This window comes from Suncus etruscus, chromosome 4 (genome assembly GCF_024139225.1).
Source record: "Suncus etruscus isolate mSunEtr1 chromosome 4, mSunEtr1.pri.cur, whole genome shotgun sequence".
NCBI classification, from domain to species: domain Eukaryota; kingdom Metazoa; phylum Chordata; class Mammalia; order Eulipotyphla; family Soricidae; genus Suncus; species Suncus etruscus.
In genome coordinates, this window is record NC_064851.1 from 135328764 (window position 1) to 135349874 (window position 21111).

The 21111-nt window shown below is 42.9% G+C and overlaps 1 protein-coding gene across 1 annotated transcript; it reads left to right on the forward strand.

Moving 5' to 3' along the window:
• The first annotated feature begins 2830 nt into the window (after positions 1 to 2830).
• TRIML2 (tripartite motif family like 2) lies at positions 2831 to 20538 on the forward strand. The gene is made up of 8 exons (XM_049772696.1): positions 2831 to 2866; positions 4207 to 4425; positions 5860 to 5955; positions 7716 to 7898; positions 10264 to 10404; positions 12863 to 12885; positions 13260 to 13360; positions 19973 to 20538. Exons 1-8 carry the CDS (start codon positions 2831 to 2833, stop codon positions 20536 to 20538), a joined length of 1365 nt encoding a protein of 454 aa, XP_049628653.1.
• Positions 20539 to 21111: the final 573 nt, after the last annotated feature.

A 21111-nucleotide genomic window follows, 5' to 3' on the forward strand; every position in this document is an offset into this window, starting at 1 on the left:
TTCATGGTACAGTTCAAAGGTTAAAGTTAGATTGAAGAGGAGGTGGGGAGATCTGGAGCAAGATTCTGTTCCTAAGGTGTGGTCAAGAGAACCTTGGTTCCTGGATGGAATCTTGATCTTTAGTTTTTCTAGAAGATTGTGTTTTTCTGAGAGGATCTATTAGAATCTGGGTGTTGCCTCAGTTTCTCCCTATACTGAAGCTCAATATTTGCATCTCAAAGGAATGAAGTCATCACGCCTTCTAGCTTTTTCAGTCCTATGGCCTGATTACTTCCTTAGGAAAATCTCATTACCAGGGAACCCTCCCATATATCTGCCTACAACTTACATGTATTCATCTATGCTTAACATCTTTTAATGTTTGTTTAAATATTTAAATAAGTTTTTGCATATATATATATATATATGAAGCTCACAACCAACAGCTGTAACATGAGTTACAGTGTGTATGGATGGGAAATGGCATGCTAGTGCTCCAAAGCTCTGAGCTGTCTGTCCAGCCTGTTACTGAGGACAGTTAGCTGATGACAATGAGCTGGAAGAGAGCTCAGTTCAAGTGTAGGCAGGCACCCTGGGACCAGTCCACAGGACCACATGGACACCCTAAACTAGTAACAAACAGCCCCTGTGAATTGCTAGGTATGGGCCCAAAGTCAAACATAAAGTGGTTTGGTGTTATAGTTTTGCAAATTTCTTAATTTGTGGTTAATTTGTGGTTAATTTGTGTTAATTTGTGTAATTTTATTCTGACCTCTTTAATATTAGGCTTTATTGTATCTGCTCAGCATTCTGCATTTGGTTGAAATATATAAAGAAAAAAGACAATTCGTTTTCTTATCAAGTTGGGAGTGGGAGTGCATTTCTTTTCTTTCCTTTTTTTTGTTTTTTTGGGCCACACTTGGTGGTACTGGGGGGTGGGGGTTACTCCTGGCTCTGAGCTCAGGAGTCATTCTTGGGAGTACAATAGTAGGATTCCGGAAATCGAACCTGGGTTAGTCCTGTGTAAGGTGAATGCCCTATCAGCTGTGCTATTACCCTGGCTCTCTCCCTGATATCTTAACAGTGAACATTTTTGTCCTTGTACATTAAAATCCATTGATTGGTCTTTACTTTAAATACCTTTTACAATCTCCTAACATCAAGCTTTGTGCTCTTGAAAAAATCTTTCTTCCCAAGTTTACATTATTCTTGCATTATTATATGTTGAAGTCTCATTATATGGTGTTAAATTTTTTTTCTTAAGATCACTCCTGGTTTCAGAAGAAACTGTCAAGGCACTGAGAAATTAACAAGTTTTTGAAAGTAGTACAATTTTCAAATGCTTTACTTAAAAGCTCAAATTTGATCAGTAGACAACTAATATTGAATTGATATTAGTGTTTGGGAAAATATTTTACAAACTACCATATCTGCCACAGTTTTTTTTTGGAGGGCCTGGTGTTGGAACATTAAATACATGAAGTCATTAATAGTTATTAACAGTATTTATTTATTATTTAGTTTTGGGGGCCACCCCCAAAGGTGCTCAGGGGTTACTCCTGGCTCTGTGCTCAGAAATTGCTCCTGGCAGGCTCAGGGAATTTATGGGAGGCACTTGATTGAGCCAAGTTAGCTGCTGTGCTTTCAGTCTGGCCCCAACAGATCCATTCTTGATTAACTGAAGATGCTAAAGCTTATCTGTGTATTGTCCAGCACAGTGGAAAAGGTGCATCAGATGAAATTTTTGTGCTTTGAAAACTATAGGTAGCTTTATGATATAGTCTAACTAAATCATGTATACCATATTAATCCATTTTTAGTATTGTGTAAACATTATGTATATCTCTCCTTCCCTGTACCCTCTCTGCTTAAGGACCATGCAGTGATAATCATTATCAAACTCTAGCATTCAAGCAAAGTGAGCTCTCAGCCCAAAATGTTTCCCACATCTTAGTTTAAATGAAAACTAGAGAAAGGGTTAAGAGTTACTGATGACAAAAAACAAAACAAACAAACAAACAAACAAAACCCGGAGTGTGAGGAACACATAAGCAATAATAAATCGCAAAATGGAAGATTGGTATTTCTGAGATCTAGAGAAGAAATGTATTCAAAAGTAATAAGAGCATTCTCAGAAATAGGGATGCAGATTGGGGGTGGGTTTGAAGTTTCCGGTTAACATTTCTGCCAGGTTTTCTTTAATGTTTTTTATTTAAGTAACATGATCATAGTTGCGTTACAGTCATAACCAGAACACCCCCCCCTTCAGCAGTGTAACATTACCCCCTCCCCCCTTCCCATCCCCTGCCAGTATTCGAGACAGGCATTCTATTACAGTTATTTGTTTTTAAGTTCAGTTAGTTGTATTTTTTTTTTCCTTAAAGGATAAGAGTAAAAAAATATAGTAAAGGTGTGGTAGTGGCAATCGCCGTTGTTTGCATTGGTCCAGAAAAATGGGAAAATGGAAAAAAATCCTTGACCTGATTACAAAAAGGCCTCACCTCAGAAGTTTATTGGCATAAGACCGACTCTGTGTTCCAGGCATACCAGTCTGTCCAACTCGAGTCATTCTCAAGGTCCCGGTGAAACTTTTTCACACTTTAGCTATTGTTGGTATCAGATACTTATATTTAAAGACTCTGGATTCTGTGCATTTCTTTCATCGATGTCAGGCTGATGGGGAGCATCCTCTAGTTTCAGCATACCATTAAATGCGGAGCGATCTGCCCAGCATGCAGACTGTTGCTGAGTCGTCTGGGTGTTGGGAGATTTCTGCCATTTTTTAAAATGGCCACACCCAGCGACGCTCAGGGTTATTCCTGGCTCTTTTGCTCCTGGCAGGCTCGGGACAATGTGGGATGCTTGGAATAGAAACCGGGTCCTCCGGGTAGGCCCTGTGCAAGGCAAAGGCCCTACTGCTGTATTATCTCTCCGGCCCCCATTTCTGCCATTTTTATTTACTTGTGCTGGGGAATCAAACTCTTAGCTTGAGCACATGAGTTCTACGAGCCAAATTTCAGGGTTGCTTTATTTATTATTATTATTATTATTATTATTATTATTATTACTATTATTTTGGTTTTTGGGTCACACCCGGCGGTGCTCAGGGGTTACTCCTAGCTGTTTTGCTCAGAAATAGCTCCTGGCAGGCACGGGGGGGGGGGGGAGAACCATATGGGACGCCGGGATTCGAACCAACCACCTTTGGTCCTGGATCGGCTGCGTGCAAGGCAAACGCCTGTGCTATCTCTATGGGCCCCGCTTTATTTATTATTTAAAGTTGGGGCCATACCCTGCATTCGAGAATCACTCCTGGTTGTACTCAGGCTGCAGGATTGGTCGAGTGCAAAGCAAAATCCCTACAAGCTGTATACTATTACTGGAGGGTGGGGTAGGGTGGGCCTGTAAGATTCTCAGAGGATTGCACTAGGCGGGGCTAGGCTCTGTGTTCTAGAGTCACTCCTGGCAGCCTCTGGGGACTATAAAGGATGCCTAAGAAGATCCAAGGGAAAGGCCCTACGCCCTAGGCGTTGTACCATCTCTCCTGCCCCTGGGAAATATTTTTAACCAATATATTTTAATAACTCAATTGCTGGTATAGGTTGCTCTGAGCAACTGGTCTAAGATACAATTTCCCAGTTTCGCGCCTAAACTTTTGCGCATGCGCGTATTACAATTTAGCTTCTGCTGGAATAGGAAATGATTCCTTAAATACGCTCCTAGAAAGCATAGCCAGGATTTACCTCTCCAGGCATTCCCCTTACAAGCTACAATCTCTCTTGAGCACCTTGAGGTGAGTGGCCTTCTCTCTCTTCCAGTTAAAACCTAATTTTCTGTTACTTGCCCTCCCCATTTCTTTTTTAAGCATTAACTTGAGAAACCCTTTATCTAGCTCTGCAGTTATCTTTGTGTGTGTAACTTCCATGTGACTGCTGATAACTTGCTAGATTCTAGGAGTCTGGTATGAACTTTTAGGTGAGCCTGGACTATCTTCTTTTGGGGTATTTTTTTAGGTTTTGGCCCCATGCGGCAGTGCTCAGGAGCCAGATGTGGTACTGGGACTTGAACTCAGGATAGCCACTTGTCTTACTTGTTTTACTGTCTACCCCGCCTGTCCCTTGGGTTTGGCAAAGGACGCTGAGATTAGCAAGTCATCTTTACATGGAGGAAGCCTGCTCCTCTTTTCTTGTTTTAACTCCAAGTAATCCTGTTCCTTTCCCGAAACAGCCCAGTCTTCCACTGGAGTCACCTCTCTGGATGTTCAAAACACCCACACCCCAGTTCCAGCAAGAAATCCTAGGAGATGGCAACTGTACTATACACAAGGAGCCCCTACAGCTATTCTGTACCGAAGACCAGACCGTGCTTTGCTTCACGTGCTTCCAGTGTCAAGATCACTCTATGCATGTGGTATGTGAGATCAGGCTGGCTGCCAACAATTACAGGGTAAGTATCGTGTAAGTGCCAGTTTCTGGCCTAATTTATTGGGGGGACAAAGCAACCTGATTCTCCAAAACCTTTCCTTAGTTGACCTTTATGGAAAGATATTAAGCAGGCATCTTATTTAAGATTCTGGGGACACAGGGGCCCAAGAGATAGCATGAAGGTAGTGTGTTTGCCTTGCATGCAGGATGATGGTTCGAATCCCAGAATCCCATATGGTCCCCCCAAGCCTGCCAGGAGCAATTTCTGACCATAGAGCCAGGAGTAACTCCTGAGCGCTGCTGGGTGTGACCCAAAAACAAAACAAAACAAAAAGATTCTGGGGACACACCTAGTGATGCTCAGATGCTGCAGACTGCATTTGGGCATTATTAGGATTACTGTGCAAGGCTCATACCATAGTCACTGTACTGTCTCTGTATGTAGCCTTGCAAGTTTTAGATTTAAACCTTTACTTCGAGGCTAAGAAAATAGTGACCTGGGTCACTTAGCTTTCATAAGTTTCTAAGCATAGGAATTGAGGTGTTTTTGATTTTTGGGTACACTAAAAGTGCATGCCTTCCATATGATGTACCTCAGTTCATTCCCCAATAATTGTCTTTGATAATAGTCATTCTTTTTTTTTTTGTTTGTTTGCTTGTTTGTTTTTTGAGCCACACCCGATGACACTCAGGGATTACTCCTGGTTTAGCGCTTAGAAATCACTCCTGGTTTGGGGGACTATATGGGACTCCAGGGGATCCAACTGCAGCCCATCCTAGGTTATTACTGCTTGTTCCACCGCTCCTGCCCTGATAGTAGTCATTGTAACATGGAAGATGATAATTCATTTTGGTGAGGTATTTTTGTTTGTTGGCTGGTTGGTTTGAGGGCCATAGCCAGCGATACTTAGTCATTTCTGGCTCTGCAGTCAGGAATTACTCCTGGCGGGACTCAGGAGACCATATGGGATCCTGAGTCACTGTGAATGGTAAGCACTTTAGCCACTGTACTCTTGCTCCATCCCATAAGTTTTTGATGTATGTCTATGTTTTGTAGCATATGAACAGCAAGATGTGTTTAGGGGGTTACCTTGGCAGTCTTTGGGGACCATACAATTCCAGGGATTAAACCTAGGCCCCTGTATGCAACAATTTGACCTCTAGCATGGTGACTGAGCTATCTGGACCCTCATTTTGGGTGTGACTAATAATTCTCTGATGACGAGTGATACTGGATACCTTACCTTTACATTAACAATTTGATCATCAAAATTACATCTTTATTGGGAATATCAATTGTTCAGGTAACTTGGCTCACTGTGTGAGGACAGCTTTTGTGTAGCATTAGGGATTGAGTCTGGAGTCTCACACATGGAAGGACTGTTCTACTACTGAGTCATACCCCTAACTCTAAAGCAATTTCTTGACATACAATTTTATGATTTCTTCTCTGCAGAATTTATTCCAGGGGATCTTGAAAACATTAAAGGAACAACTTGAAGTAGCCAAAATCATGTTGGCAGATGAGCATGAAAGAGTGATGTTGATCCAGGTCAGTGTTGCTTTGGATTCTTGGAGGGAGGAGTGATCTGTAAGGTTTTATGTTACAAATTTTATGAAGTTCAAGACTGATAGTAAAGCAGGAAAGATATCTTCGAAAAGAAGAAAAAGCATGACACTCTTCATGTGTAAAGGACTCTGGAAAACAGGAGGAAACCAGAGAGACATCTCATGCAAGGTTCATTCCAGGAATTTTTTGGTGGCACCTCAGTGCCCCATCCCCAAATTTTTCAAAACCATGACTAGAAATTTATTTAAAAATGATCAAATAGGGCCTGGAGAGATAGCACAGCGGTGTTTGCCTTGCAAGCAGCCGATCCAGGACCAAAGGTGGTTGGTTCGAATCCCGGTGTCCCATATGGTCCCCCGTGCCTGCCAGGAGCTATTTCTGAGCAGACAGCCAGGAGTAACCCCTGAGCACCGCCGGGTGTGGCCCAAAAACCAAAAAAAAAAAAAAAAAAAAAAGCTCAAATAGGGGCTGGAGTGATAGTACAGTGGACAGGTTACTTCCCTTGCATAAGGCTGACCTTTTTATTGTAAAATTGATTCACTTGAGGGCCGGAGAGATAGCAGGAAGGTAAGGCGTTTGTTTGCCTTGCATGCAGAAGGATGGTGATTCGAATCCCGGCATCCCGCATGGTCCCCCATGCCTGCCAGCGGCGATTTCTGAGCTCATAGCCAATAGTAACTCCTGAGCGCTGCTGGGTGTGACCTAAACCCCCCTCCCCCAAAATTTTTGATTCACTTGAAGGGATGTGATGCTCCATCAGTTGAATGAGTTGGCTCAGTCTGCGGGCCTGATAACGCACTGTTGGAGTTTACCTAAGAGAACTCAACCAGTGATTGGGGACTCTAGGGCTATGCCTGGCAGAATTTGGGGAACCATGTGGTGCTGGGAGTCAAACGGATTGGTTGACTGCTTGTCTTATATGAGCCCATTGCCCAAAGATCTTTTTTGGGGAGCCACATCTGGCAGTGCTCGGATTAGTTTTGCCTCTGCACTCAGATCACTTCTGGTATGATCCGGGGATCAGCTGGGATCCTGGGGATTGCACTGGGTTGGCTTTGTGCAAGGTATATGCACAATATGCCTTACTGTTTGTTACTGGGTTGACATTCACATCTTCTGTTACAACATAAAGAAGATGGGAAATAGAGTATAGAGCAGTGTCATTGAAGATCAAGGATTTATTTTTTATTTATTTTTGATAATCTCCTTGTCATTAGTTTTTTTCTGTTCTGGCAATTGTCAACCCTATCTAAAACATCAGCAAAATTCCGTTGGCATTAATTTAAGTTTTTTTTTTTTTTTTTTTTTTTATTTTTTTTCTAGGGAGGATGGACAGGTAAAGGAAGGAAGTGAAGGAAGGAAGGAAGGAAGGAAGGAAGGAAGGAAGGAAGGAAGGAAGGAAGGAAGAAGGGAGGGAGGGAAAGAAGGAAGAAAGAAGGAAAGGAAGGGAAAGGGAGGAAGGAAAAAACTAATTTAAGTTTTTTAGTTCTCTTTGCTCACTGAGCTGTTTCAGTCCTTATTTTTCCAAGTCAGTTAACATTCTTTTATAGTAATATCATGTTCTAAAATTTTATCTATTTCCTGAGTAATTTTGACTCAAATTCCATGTTTTTATTCATGTAATGTTATTTCTTCCCATTCTTGATATGCTCATGCATGTGTTTAATGGAGCTGAAAAGTGATAAATATTTATGGTTAGTCTACAGTGTTTAACCTGAAGGTCTACCATATCTATGTTAAAGGAAGAAGAACAAAATTTTAGTGAAATGATTCAGTCTGAAAATAGGATATTATTCCAGTTGATCACTAAAATAAATGAGAAGAGCTTACAGAATAATGAAGGCAACCTAAGTTGGAGAGAACTTGGTCAGAATCTGCTGAGTCACTTTGCCAAAGAAGTTGAGAATTCCCAGGAAACTATCAAGGTGAGATGTTATGATGATACCCATGATAAAGGGAAAGTGAGACAGAACATCTTCTGAAAGACTGAGGGGTAATTAAGTGATGTCCAATCCAACTTCAATCTTCAGCACCACTTGGCTAAAGCATTGCTGGATGTAACCCTAGAGGTCCCTCAGATCTTGGTGGGTTAGTCCTACTGGTCCCAGGCACTTGAGGGCCTGAATAGCACCATAGTATCAGGCCCTAATGATATATTAGGTAAACTGAGTTGGTTGACTGAGGTTCACCAGGAGTGGCCCTCTAACCCTGGATATATCCACCTTTCAATTCTGTTGTTGATGATTGTCTTTCAGATGATTTATGCATATGAATACTCATGTAGAAGGGAACATTTTTTTCAGTCTAGAACTATGGCTTAGAAGTATTTTTGAAGGTTGATAGTTCATTCATAATCCTATTTGTGATGTTATTTATTATTAACCATTATGTTTAGCTTTATCTCTGACTCTGCTTTTTTTCCTTCTGAATGGGATAATGTCCCTACTTCAAAATATTGTTGGGGGACTGAACTAATCTACATAAAGCTTCTAAAATAGTGTCCTTTACATACTATATCCTCTAAGTAATAGGCCTTGTAACTGATGATATTTACTGATAGCAAAATTGTTTGTTTTTGGGGGGCCACACCTGGTGATGAGCAGGGGTTACTCCTGGCTATGCACTCAGAAATCACTCCTTGCTTGGAGGACCATATGGGACTCCGGGGGATTGAACAGTGGTCTGTCCTAGATGAATTACCACTTGCATCGTTTACATCACCACTCCAGTCCCTGATAGCAAGATTTTAGATAGACTTTTATCAAACAGTCTCTGGGAATGCCCATCAGCTTTCAACTCTTTTGTTGTTGTTTTTCTTTTGGTTTTGGGGCCACACCTAGCAGTGCTCATGGGTTACTGCTGATTTTGCACTAAATATATTCCTGGTGGTGCTCAGGGGACCATATGGGATGCTAGAGATTGAACCCAGGTGGGCTGCATTCAAGGCTACCTGCTGTACTCTCTCTCTCCAGCCTCAATATATCAGTATTTACAAAAGATAAACTGGTTATGTGTGAAAATAATTTTTTCCAAGGGCCTGTTTATTAAGGAAAGTGCCAGCTGTCGAATTGCTCATCTATATTTTTATCGCAAACTCATTTGAATTCTTTAAGAATAAAAAGAACAAGGGACCTGAAAAATTGTATAGTGATATGGGCACTTGCTTTATGCATTGTCATCTTGGGTTAGATTCCTAGCACTGCATTATAGTCTTCCAAATCCTCTTCTGAGTGCTTCCTGAGCACAGAGCCAGGAGTAATGCCCAAGCACCACCTACTAAGATCTCAGAACAAAATAAAATAAATCAATTGAGCATGTTCCTATGTATCTAGGTATCAATGCAAGGATAAAATAAACTGAGGGGCTGAGAGATAGTGCAGAAGGTAGGGTACTTCTTTGCATGTCTTAGACCTATGTTCAAGACTCTGGCATCCATATAGTTTGTAATAGAGTCCCACTAGAAGTGATGCTGGAGCACAGAGCCCTAAAGACCACCTAGTGTAACCAAAAAAGGGCGATGTGGGGGGATTGAGAGGTCAGAGAGATATCTATTGAGCTGAGCACATGTTTTGCATTCAGAAGGCTGGGGATTCATTCCCAGGCACCACATGATTGATCTCTTTGTTTTTGGCCAACACGTGACAGGGGACCATATGGGATGCCAGGGATTGAACATGGTCATTGCAAGGCAAATGACCTACCTGCTATGCTATCACTCTGGTCCCAGCCACATGATCTCTTGGCAGTGCCATAAAATAAAATAATTTTATATTAGTGACATAATTATTTACTTTTATAGGAATTAATTCAAATATTTAAATTAATTTCAAATAAAGCTTTGAATGAAGTTTCTGAACAGGAATACCCAGTCAAATATGTGATCACTTAGGTTTGTGTTATGTCAGTGTACTGTATGCATACCATTACCGTAAATATATTTATAGTCTAAGAACCAAATCCTTTCTATTTTCTTTGCTTTTCTTGGGGTGGAGTGGAGGGTAGGGCACACCAAGTGATAATCAGGGATTCCTCCTGGCCCTACATTTAGGAGTTATTCTTGGCTGAAATCGGGGACCAAAAGGAATGCTTGTGACCAAATCCAGGTCAACCATGTGCAGGGCAAGTGCCCTCCCTACCCATTGTAGTATTGCTCATCATCTAGAAATCCTGCAAGACACAGGTATCTTTTCTAGGGTGACAGTCAATAAAACAGGTTTTTAAGGTGGTAGTTGGGTTAGTTAATAAAGAGAAATGTCAGTTGTTTAGTAATCTTTAGTAGTGCTCTTGCAGAGACTGAAGAATCTGAGCAGAGAAAACATCATGAAACTGCAAGAGAGTGAAGTCAAGCTCAGTGAACGGATTTCCAACCTCCAGATGATCTCGGCAGAGTTAGAAAGAAAGTGTGGGGAATCTGCCTTCACATTACTCCAGGTAGGATCCTAGAGCTTCATTATAGAATTTTGAAAATGAGAAGTATAGAGTCTTCCCTAGGGTGTTAATTCTGAGACATTAGGGCAAAGTTACTATTTTTTTTAAATTACTATTTTTAATTGCTCAAAAGTATGTGCATATTCATTAGTTTATGTTAGGAGCTGCTTAATGATAAGAATTGTCTCCATAAAATCATTCAGTAAATTTGGAATGTGATGTCTCAAAGGGTAAATATTAGTTATGATAGAGCCATAAAATAGAATGACGATTCTGTAACCATTAAAAAATATATGAAATGGCGCTACTGCTGCCCCCGGCCCCACTCCCAGCCCTGCGGGGGGGCCCCGACCCCACCTCTCCTGGCTCGGACTCTGGCACAGCTCCAGCCGCCCCACCTCTGCCTCCACCCCCTGAGCCAGGGCCCGGGCAGCCTGGCTGGGAGGGCCCCTCCCCAGAATCCCCGCAACCACCTGGCCCTTCCACAGATGCCACAGGCAGGTGAGGGGACCTTGCAGACCCTGAGACCCACAGCACCCCCCCCCCCTCAGGACATGGACAGTATGAAGGTGGCAGGAATGGGGGGCAGGATGGTTCCCTACTCCCGGATAAAGCCATTTCGTCTTTCCCCGTTTGGGGCGGAATGAGGCCTCTCCTTCCCTCCCACGGCTTTCTCCCCGTGATGGAGGGCAGCCGAGGAGCAGCAGGGCACCAAGTCCCCTGTACAGAGCCTGGAGTGTGTGACCTGAATTCAGACCTTTTCACTTGTACTTTATGCAAAATGGCTCGTGTGAGGGTTGCAACCTGGAGGGCAGTGCAGGCCATGGGCCGCAGGGAGGCGCCTGTGGAAGAGGGGGGAGTTCATGCACCCCTTTTTTCCCCAGAGGGCCTGGACTCAGGTTAGTTTCTGGGTGGGGGCTCCTGCACTTTACCACAGGCACGGGGAGGGCTGACTCCGCCCGGCCCCTTTGCCCTTCACTTGGATTGTACTTTCTAAAAAGGTGATTCCCTACCCTCGTCCCCGTCCCCCGAACAAGACATGTTGATCACGTGCAGTATTTCTTACTGTGCCAAGAAGCCTCAATGACCGAGATTAAAGCTCTTTAACACACACACACACACACACACACACACACACACACACACACACACACACACACACACACACACACACACACACACACACACACACACACGCCCAGAGAGATAGCACAGTGGCGTTTGCCTTGCAAGCAGCCGATCCAGGACCAAAGGTGGTTGGTTCGAATCCCGGTGTCCCATATGGTCCCCCGTGCCTGCCAGGAGCTATTTCTGAGCAGACAGCCAGGAGTAACCCCTGAGCACTATCGGGTGTGACCCAAAAACCAAAAACCAAAAAAAAAACAAAAAAAAACAAACAAAAAAAAAACCACACACACACACACACACACACACACACACACAAAATATGAAATGACTCAGAGTTTATTTTATTTAGGGTGGGGGCAAATCTAGTGGTACTAAGAGTCCATTTCCAGTTTTTGGCAGTGCTCAGGGAACCATGTGAAGGCTGAGTGCACTCCATCCAGTCATCTATTTCTCCAGCCCAAGGAGAGAGCAACTCTGGGTACTAAATTCTTTTTTTTTTTTTTTTTTTTTTTGGTTTTTGGGCCACACCCGGCTTTGCTCAGGGGTTACTCCTGGCTGTCTACTCAGAAATAGCTCCTGGCAGGCACGGGGGACCATATGGGACACCGGGATTCTAACCAACCACCTTTGGTCCTGGATCGGCTGCTTGCAAGGCAAACTCCCCTGCTGTGCTATCTCTCCGGGCCCCAGGGTACTAAATTCTATAGTTAAGGCATGATAAGTGAAAAAATTGTGCAGAATACTCGTTGTTTAGTTTTAGAGAATGTGTACAACTTTAAATTTAAGTTTGCCTACTTTTGTAAACTACCTTTGAACAATTAAATATTGTTGGAATTTGTATGGTAGCGAATTTTATGCTCCTTTATACGAAATAAAAGGCTTGATCCCTTCTCCACCTCCCTCTCCCAGGACCATGTTTGTCATGTGAATGCTCTTTTTCGGGAAGCCTCTTAAATGTCTTTTCAAAGCCAGGTCTAATTATAAAGGGCTGCAGGGAAGTATGGCCCAACTCTTCATAGTTCCTGATTGGCTCCTGTCACCTTCCATCCCCACTCAGGTCTGCCTTCTTCATCAGCTCACCTTTTTCACACTCATGAGAGGGTGTGCAAATAGCAGCCTTTGAATGCTGTGACTAGGTTGAGGGATAGAAAGATTTCAAGTTATTTTCCTGAATTGTCTTACTCAGTGTTAATGTTTTTGATATCTGAGACTTAGTACCCCCAGGCTGAAGAAATGATCTGGAAATGCAAAAGAGAAGAATTTTTTCATGGGCACAATCGTCAAAAGGTTTGGTTCATACTCAACAGTAACCTCCCTTCTTTTCTCCTTGTAGAATGCAAGATATTATTTGACAAGGTAAGCTTTCATTTGGAAACATTTGGGTCAGTATTGGAGTCTGCCGAGTGAGCACAGAGGAAGAGCTAAAGGTGGAGGGCCAGGGCCAGAGAAGTCAGGTAATAAGATCCATGCTCTAGGGGCCGGGCGGTGGCGCTAGAGGTAAGGTGCCTGCCTTGCCTGCGCTAGCCTTGGATGGACCGCGGTTCGATCCCCCGGCTCCCCATATGGTCCCCCAAGCCAGGAGCGACTTCTGAGCGCATAGCCAGGAGTAACCCCTGAGCGTCACCGGGTGTGGCCCAAAAACCAAAAAAAAAAAAAAAAAAAAGATCCATGCTCTGAACTGAGGGACTGTCTGGGGTCTACAGGTGTCTGAGACTGTCTTTTCTTTGTAGGGGAGAGTCTTTACTGCATCAGTGTCTAGAGTCAGCCTGTATCACAGAACTGAGTTTATGCCATGTGTCAGGAATGAGCCACATCCTAAAACACTTCCAAAGTAAGTTGTTATATTCATTATTATAGTGTGTGTGTGTGTGTGTGTGTGTGTGTGTGTGTGTGTTTTGCAGAGGAGGATGTTGTGCTCAGAGCTACCTACTTGCTCCTGGCTTAGGGGACTTTAGAGAGGGTAAAGTAGAGGAAGCCTATGTCAGTCAGCTACAACAAGGTCAGGTACCTTAGCTCCTGTATTGTGTCTCTGTTTTCATTAACATTTTTTAAAATTTTATTTTGGTTTTTGGGACACACCCAGTGATTCTCAGGGGTTACTTCTGGCTATGCGCTCAGGAATTGCTCCTGGCTTTGGGGGACCGGGAAGCTGCATGCAAGGCAAGTGCCCTACTGCTTGCACCACTGCTCCGGCCCCCTTTTTTACTTTGTTTTCCTGATTATTGAGATATTGTTTTGCACCATGGTATGTTTTCCAGTCTTACATTTTAATGTATATTACCATAGTATGCCCACCACCAAATTAAGTATCACTGTCACCATGGCAGTCCAGTTGTCCCCCTGGCCCTCAGCCTTTTGTCCCTTTTTCCCCAACCTTTCTGGCAGCTCTAGTTCTCTAGAAAGAATTAAAAAGTTCCAGTTGGCTATGTTGCCTTTGTTTTAGTGTGTGGGATCATCCACTTTTTCCTTTTTTTTTTTTAACCACACTTGGCGATGCTCAGGACGCCTTCCTGGCATGCTCAGGGGGCCATGTGGGATGCCAGTGACGGAACTCAGGTCGAGTGCATGCAAGGCAAGCGCCCTACCTGCTGTTCTATCCCTCTGGCCCCTGTCTTTCTCCTTGACTTAGTTTGTCAGCATATCACCTTCTAATTAGTTTTATCCATTTATTTATACATGGCAGTATTTCATCTTGTAGCTGAATTATATAAATACACAAAAACAAAGAAACAAAAGTTGTATATAGATACACAAAAGATGTATCCCATGAATTCTGATTTCTCTGCCCTATTTACTTGGCTGCAAGTTTGTTTTTTCTTTCTCATTAGATGTCTCTTGCTGATGATTTATTCAGACCTGTATTGCTTTGTTCATGTGTTTTTAGCTTTTATATCTTTGTTCTGTGTTTTTTGTGTGTTTTAGTTTGTGTTGTTTTTCTGTCATGGTCAGAAGAGATAATTTGAAATGGTTTGTTTTCATGGCTATAAAGGCACTTGTTATACTTCTGAGTGATCTGTCTGAATGTTTTGTGTGCACTTGAGTGTACTTTGTGTGTACATGCTGCATTTGGAGAGAAGGGCTGCCTATGGGACATTTTCTTTTTAGTGTGTTTGAGAATGAAGTGGCCATCAAATCAGACATTTGAGATTATTGAGGAGCTAAAAAATAGTTTAATATCAACACATTTTAAACAACTATCAAGAAAGTACTTGTAAGATCTTTGTCAAAAGGCTTTCTTCTACAAATTTTTTTTCCCAACGCACACATGTTTACAGGCAGATTTCCACTGCTTAGTTCCTTGTGTAAAAATTGCAGCTAGTATAATGGGAAAGATATACCTTTACACCATAGTTTTGTCTGAATAAAATAAAATGAATTTTCATTTTCATGTTGTAATCTTTCAAGGATGAATATTTTGTTTTAACTTAGTTGGTTTTGTGTGTGTTTGTTTTGTTTTAGGGCCACACTGGGCAATGATCTGGATATTCCTGGCAATGCTAGGTTACTCCTAGCTCTGTGCTCAGGAATTACTTTTGTGTATGCGTATGCGAGTGTATGTACATACCTACCATACCTACTATTTATCTTGGTTGAATGTCTTGGAGGGGAATTGACAGACCTTTTCACTGGATTTTGCATTTCCACCAGAAAATTTTATGCAGTATGTGGTTTCCTGGCAAGTCCATTTATGATTATTGCTTTTTCTGGGTGAGAGGGATCTGAGCTATGACCAGTGGTACGTGCATGTGTGTATTCGTGCCCGTGTATGTGTGCACACGTCTGCAGGCATACTTTTGGCTTTGTGCTCAGGGGTCACACCAGGGTTGACTACTTAGCTCCCCCATGATTGTTTTTATTTTCTTTTAAACAATGTTAGCAAATTAAGCCTATAGCATTATATCATTCTGATTTTTTAATTTGCATTTTAAAATAATGATAGCCCATTGTATTTGTTTACTATATACCATCTCTAGTGAGAAATATCTGTATTTTCTCTATTTAAAAAACGGTGTTACCTGGAGCCAGAGTTGATAGCACAGTGAGCAAGATGTTTGCCTTCTACATGGCCAACCTGAGTTTAATTTCTAGATATTATATATCTATATATATATATATATATATATAGGAGTGATTCCTGCTAGGAGTGATCCCTGAGCACAGAGCCAGGAGGAATCCCTGAGTACCACCAGATGTGGCCCCCAAACAAACAAATTTAAAAATATTTTGAAATTCCTTGGTAAATTCTGAGTATCAGTTAGGTATTACTGGTATCTCTCTCAGTCAGTGACTAATTTTCCATTTGCTCATTAGAAGTCTTAGGGACTCCTCTGCATGCTTATGTTCATTGCAGCTCTATTTACAATATCCAGAATCTGGAAACAACCCAAATGCCCAACAACAGTTGAGTGGCTAAAGAAACTGTTACATATATACAATTGAATATTATGCAGCTGTCAGGAAAAATAAAGTCATAAAATTTGCTTTGGATGGACATGGAAACTCTTATGTTGAATGAAATGAGTCAGAGGGAGAGAGATAGACACAGAATAGTCTTAATCATCTGTGGGATTTAAGAAAAATAAAAGATAGTATATAATAATACCCAGAGACAATAGAGATGAGGTTTGAAAGGACCGGCCCGTGATAAGAAGTTTACCACAAAGAGTGGTGAATACAGAGGGAAATAGAATGCCTGTCTCGAAGACAGGCAAGGGTTTGGTGGGGAGGAAGTTAGGACGCATTGGTGGTGGGAAGGTTGCACTGGTGAAGGGGGATGTATTTTATATGACTGAAAACACAACTGGATCAGCTGCGTGCAAGGCAAATGCCCTACCACTATGCTATCTCTCCGGCCCTGTTTAAGGATTCTTTTTTTTTTTTTTTTGGTTTTTGGGTCACACCCGGTGGTGCTCAGGGGTTACTCTTGGCTGTCTGCTCAAAAATAGCTCCTGGCAGGCACGGGGGACCGTATGGGACACCGGGATTCAAACTAGCCACCTTTGGTCCTGGATCGGCTGCTTGCAAGGCAAACGCTGTGCTATCTCCAGGCCTCAGCTTGTTTACTGAGTAATTTATTGACCTATGGAAGATACTTAAAATTGAAGCTTGAGGGGCAAGATATAGTGCCAGTGTATAAGGTGCTTTCCTTGCATGAAGCCGGCCTGAGAGCAATACCTAGCACCATATACTGAGCACCATCAAATGTGGTCTCAAGACCATCCATACAATACAATGCAGCTGTTAGGATAAATAAAATCATGAAATTTGTTTATACATGGATAGATATGGAGAGTATTATGCTGATTGAAATGAGTCAGGGAGAGGGAAGATAGTATGGTAATAATATCCAGAGACAATATTGACAAAGGCCAGGAGAAAGAAGAGGAAAAAAAATGTCTGCCATAGATTGAATCAAGCAAGGAAAGGCATGGAGGGGGGAGGTAGGAGAGAAACTAAGGACATAGGTGGCAGGAAATCTGTACAGGTGAAGGGTATTATACACTATCTTTTTTGTTGTTTTGTTTTGGGACCACACCTCCTGTAGTACTTGGGTTACTCCTGACTCTGCATTAAGAAATCACTCCTGTCAGGTGCATGGGACCTGTCAGGATGCCAGGGATTGAACCTGAGTTGGTCGTGTCCAAGGCAAATATCCTACCTGCTCCAGCTCCTAAGAACAACTTTGTAACCACAGTATTTAAATAAAGTAGTTTTTAAAGCCAATACATAAAAAATTATTCAAATTGAGGCTTAGTTGAATTATTAAAGGAGAAAAGAATACAAAAAGTACAATTGATGACCAAGTTGAGAAATCACAATAGCTGCAGAGCAAAGTCTCACTTTCATCAAGCTTTCTTACTCTTTAGCTTAAATTTTGTTTTTCATTTAGTTATTTGGTTTTAGATCCACACTCAGAAGTTCTCACAGTGACACTTGCTCTCTGGCATACAAAGCTTGTACTCCGTGCATTGACCCATAGCTCTCTCACTTAATTTCTCAGAAAGATTCTTAGAGGTTTTCTGTTCTGCTAATATTGCTTATCAGGGGCTGCTGGCAGCCATTCCTTGGCATAAGTATCAGGCTCCAGTGGCATTTAAGATTCAACAGTTCAGGGGCCGGAGCAGTGGTGCAAGCAGGAAGGCGTCTGCCTTGAGCACTCTAGACTAGGACAGACCCGGTTTAATCCCCAAGCCAGGAGAAATTTCTAAGCACATAGCCAAGAGTAACCCCTGAGCATCATCTGGTGTGCCACCCCCACCCCCCCCCCCAAAAAAAATAAAGAGAAAGAAAGATACAACAGTTCAGCCACAGGCAAGAAGAATCGAGTCATTTTTTTAGACATGATGGTGTTTCCAACTTCCCCTGGCTTGGATAAGCTCCTTGGTGGGGCGGGGGCCAGGGGGGGGGCTCATACTGGACCTAGCTGATACTAGGGAATTTGAGTACGATTCAATAGCAGAAAGGTTTTACAATGTTCTGGAAGCTTCCTTCCTTCCTTCCTTCCTTCCTTCCTTCCTTCCTTCCTTCCTTCCTTCCTTCCTTCCTTCCTTCCTTCCTTCCTTCCTTCCTTCCTTCCTTCCTTCCTTCCTTCCTTCCTTCCTTCCTTCCTTCCTTCCTTCCCTTCCCTTCCTTCCTTCCCTTCCTTCTCTTCCTTTCCTTCCTTCCCTCCCTTCCCTTCCTTTCCTTCCTCCCCTTCCTTCCCTTCCTTCCTTCCCTTCCTCCCTTCCCTCCCTCCTTCCCTTCCTCCCTTCCCTCCCTCCTTCCCTTCCTCCCTCCCTTCCTTCTCTTCCTTCCTTCTCTTCCTTCCTTCCTTCCTTCCTTCCTTTCTTCCTTCCTTCCTTCCTTCCTTCCTTCCTTCCTTCCTTCCTTCCCTTCCTTTCCTCCCTCCCCTCCCTCCCTTTCTTCCTTCTTCCTTCCTCCCTTTCTTCCTTTTTTCTTTTTTTTTTGGGGGGCGCTCAGGGTTTACTCTTGGCACTGAGCTCAGAAGTCACTCCTGGCAGGCTCAAGGACCAATTCCTCTCAATAGTGTTTACCAACATGATGATATTGTGTATCCTCAAACACATCAAGCCAATGGGTACAGGTGGGTGCAGAATACAAGTAGCTTCCAGAGTAGTTGAGGAGGAATTCTCAGATTGTTCACTTACAGAAGATATTTTTGTTGTTGAAGCACTGAAACTTATTTAGAAAGATTTGGGAAGAAAGACAGAAATACATGATCAATAGAGAATAGACTTCCTCAGAGTGGAAATAAGCAATGCAGAGAAACAAAGAGGCAAACTAGATACATGTTTGAAGAAGAAAAAAAAACAGACTTTGAGAGCAAGTGAAAAGGTAATTTTTTTTTTTTTTTCTTATTTTAAGCCATACTCCTGGCTCTATTCTGGCAGGCTCGGGGGATCGAACCAGGTTGGTCCCCTGCTGCATGCAAGGCAAACGTCCTACCCCCTGTGCTATCACTCCGGCCTGAGAAGATAGATGTTTTTTTTGTTTTGTTTTGTTTTTGTTTTTTTGGGTCACAACCGGTATCACTCAGGTATTACTTCTGGCTCTACACTCAGAAATCACTCCTTGGCAGGGCCCGGAGAGATAGCACAGCGGCGTTTGCCTTGCAAGCAGCCAATCCAGGACCAAAGGTGGTTGGTTCAAATCCCGGTGTTCCATATGGTCCCCTGTGCCTCTCCGGGCCTGTTTAAGGATTCTTAAAAAACAAACCTCCCATTTTCTTTGACTAATTTTCAAATTTTTAGAATTAAAGGTTCAGAATGAAGGTCTGTGCCCCTGACCCACAGCAATTCCCAACCCCAAAACTTGCTTTTTTTTGGTTTTTGGGTCACACCCAGCGGCACTCAGGGATTACTCCTGGCTCTGTGCTCAGAAATCGGTCCTTGGGCCTGGAGAGATAGCACAGCAGCGTTTGCCTTGCAAGCAGCCAATCCAGGACCTAAGGTGGTTGGTTCGAATCCCGGTGTCCCATATGGTCCCCGTGCCTGCCAGGAGCTATTTCTGAGCAGACAGCCAGGAGTAACCCCTGAGCAATGCCGGGTGTGGCCCCCAAAAAAAAAAATCACTCCTTGGCAGGCTCGGGGGACCATATGGAATGCCGGGATTTGAACCACCGTCCTTCTGCATGCAAGGCAAACGCCTACCTCCATGCTATCTCTTCAGCCTCAAGAAGATAGATTTCTAAATGAGGTGCTGGCAAACATTTTTTTTTTCTCCCTGATAAATAGGCCATGTACCAGTTGCTTGGAAGCATTTAGTCTGAGATCCATTTCTCAAATGGGAGCTTCTTAGAGATTTCTTTTCCTGGCCTCCCCTATCTGTGTCTGACCCTCATATCCCCTCCTTGGAGGCCCCACTGTATGCTGGAAACCATTGGTCTCTGGTGTGGACATTGATGAGCCTTTTTTATTAAATTGGTTGTTTTTTCTCCTTGCAGGACCTATTACTTTGGATCCTAATACAGCTCACCCCTGTCTGGTCTTATCTGAGGATATGAGAAGTATGAGACTCAGAGCTGCCCGGCAGATCTTGCCTCAAAATTCCCGGAAGTTTGACTTTAGTGCCAGAGTGTTAAGCGTGGAGCGTTTTACTTCAGGGTGGCACTACTGGGAGGTGGAGGTGGAAAAGGCAACCAGTTGGCAGCTGGGCATTTGCTTTAGCTCTGATAAAAAGAGGGACAGGTCTAAAGCATTTGAATGTAAAGTCTTACTCACGAGGTTCATGATGGAAAAGGATTGCACTTGCTGGGTCTTTCCCCCTTTGAAAAGGGTCTCCTTGAGAGACGACATGTGCAGAGTTGGGTTGTTCCTCTATTATGAGTATGGGCAGCTGTCCTTTTATGATGTCACAGAGGGATGCCTCATTTATAATTTCTCAAATCTCATTTTCTGGGGTGCAGTCAGGCCTCACTTTTCTCTCTGTGTCCCAAATGGAGATTCCCTCCCCGACTCTCTTAGTATTTGCCTCCCATCTGCCTCAGCTGATAATGTGCTTGCAATCTAGTCTGTGGCCCTTAGGAGTAGGTTAATGATTCAAGATATTTCAGCAGATCGAATTCTGGTGTATAAGACAACTTTTTAACCCATATAAAACTTCTTAAAAGTCAGGGGTCGTCTTATATGCCGGTACATGGCATACTGAAACTTACTCCAGCTTCAAGGACAAATGATCCTTCCCCCTCTTACCACCGCATCTCATCCAGCTGCCGGGCATCATCACTCAGTCTTCTGCTTGTCCTTACTAATCTTTCAGGGCACACAGAGGGGTTGAGTTACTGAGCACTGCATCTCATCTAGTTGCCAGGTATGCGGCTTTCCAGTGATCAGTCCTTTGTTCAGCTTTTATGGAACACAGAGGAGGAGCTCTGTCTCCTTCTAGCTGTTCTGTTAATCACCTCACCCCAGCCAGCTGCTCTTGGAGGAGCCCTCTTTCCCTGTTCTCAATGTAGATCACAAAAAAATCACAGTCACTCACTACTAATGACAAATGTAAAATGATTGTTGCCACTTCAAAGTCTAGCTTTATTAAACATATACTGTTAACCTTTGAGGATTCTACTCTTTTTCTCTTACGTTT

What these genes read in the sequence shown, in the direction of transcription:
- TRIML2 (XM_049772696.1), top strand. Translation starts at nt 2,831, where the DNA reads ATGTGGGATGCTTGGAATAGAAACCGGGTCCTCCGG. An exon ending in AAAGAGTGATGTTGATCCAG is followed by an intron (nt 5,956 to 7,715) that starts GTCAGTGTTGCT and finishes TCTATGTTAAAG; the next exon opens with GAAGAAGAACAAAATTTTAG. An exon ending in CATCCTAAAACACTTCCAAA is followed by an intron (nt 13,361 to 19,972) that starts GTAAGTTGTTAT and finishes TTCTCCTTGCAG; the next exon opens with GACCTATTACTTTGGATCCT.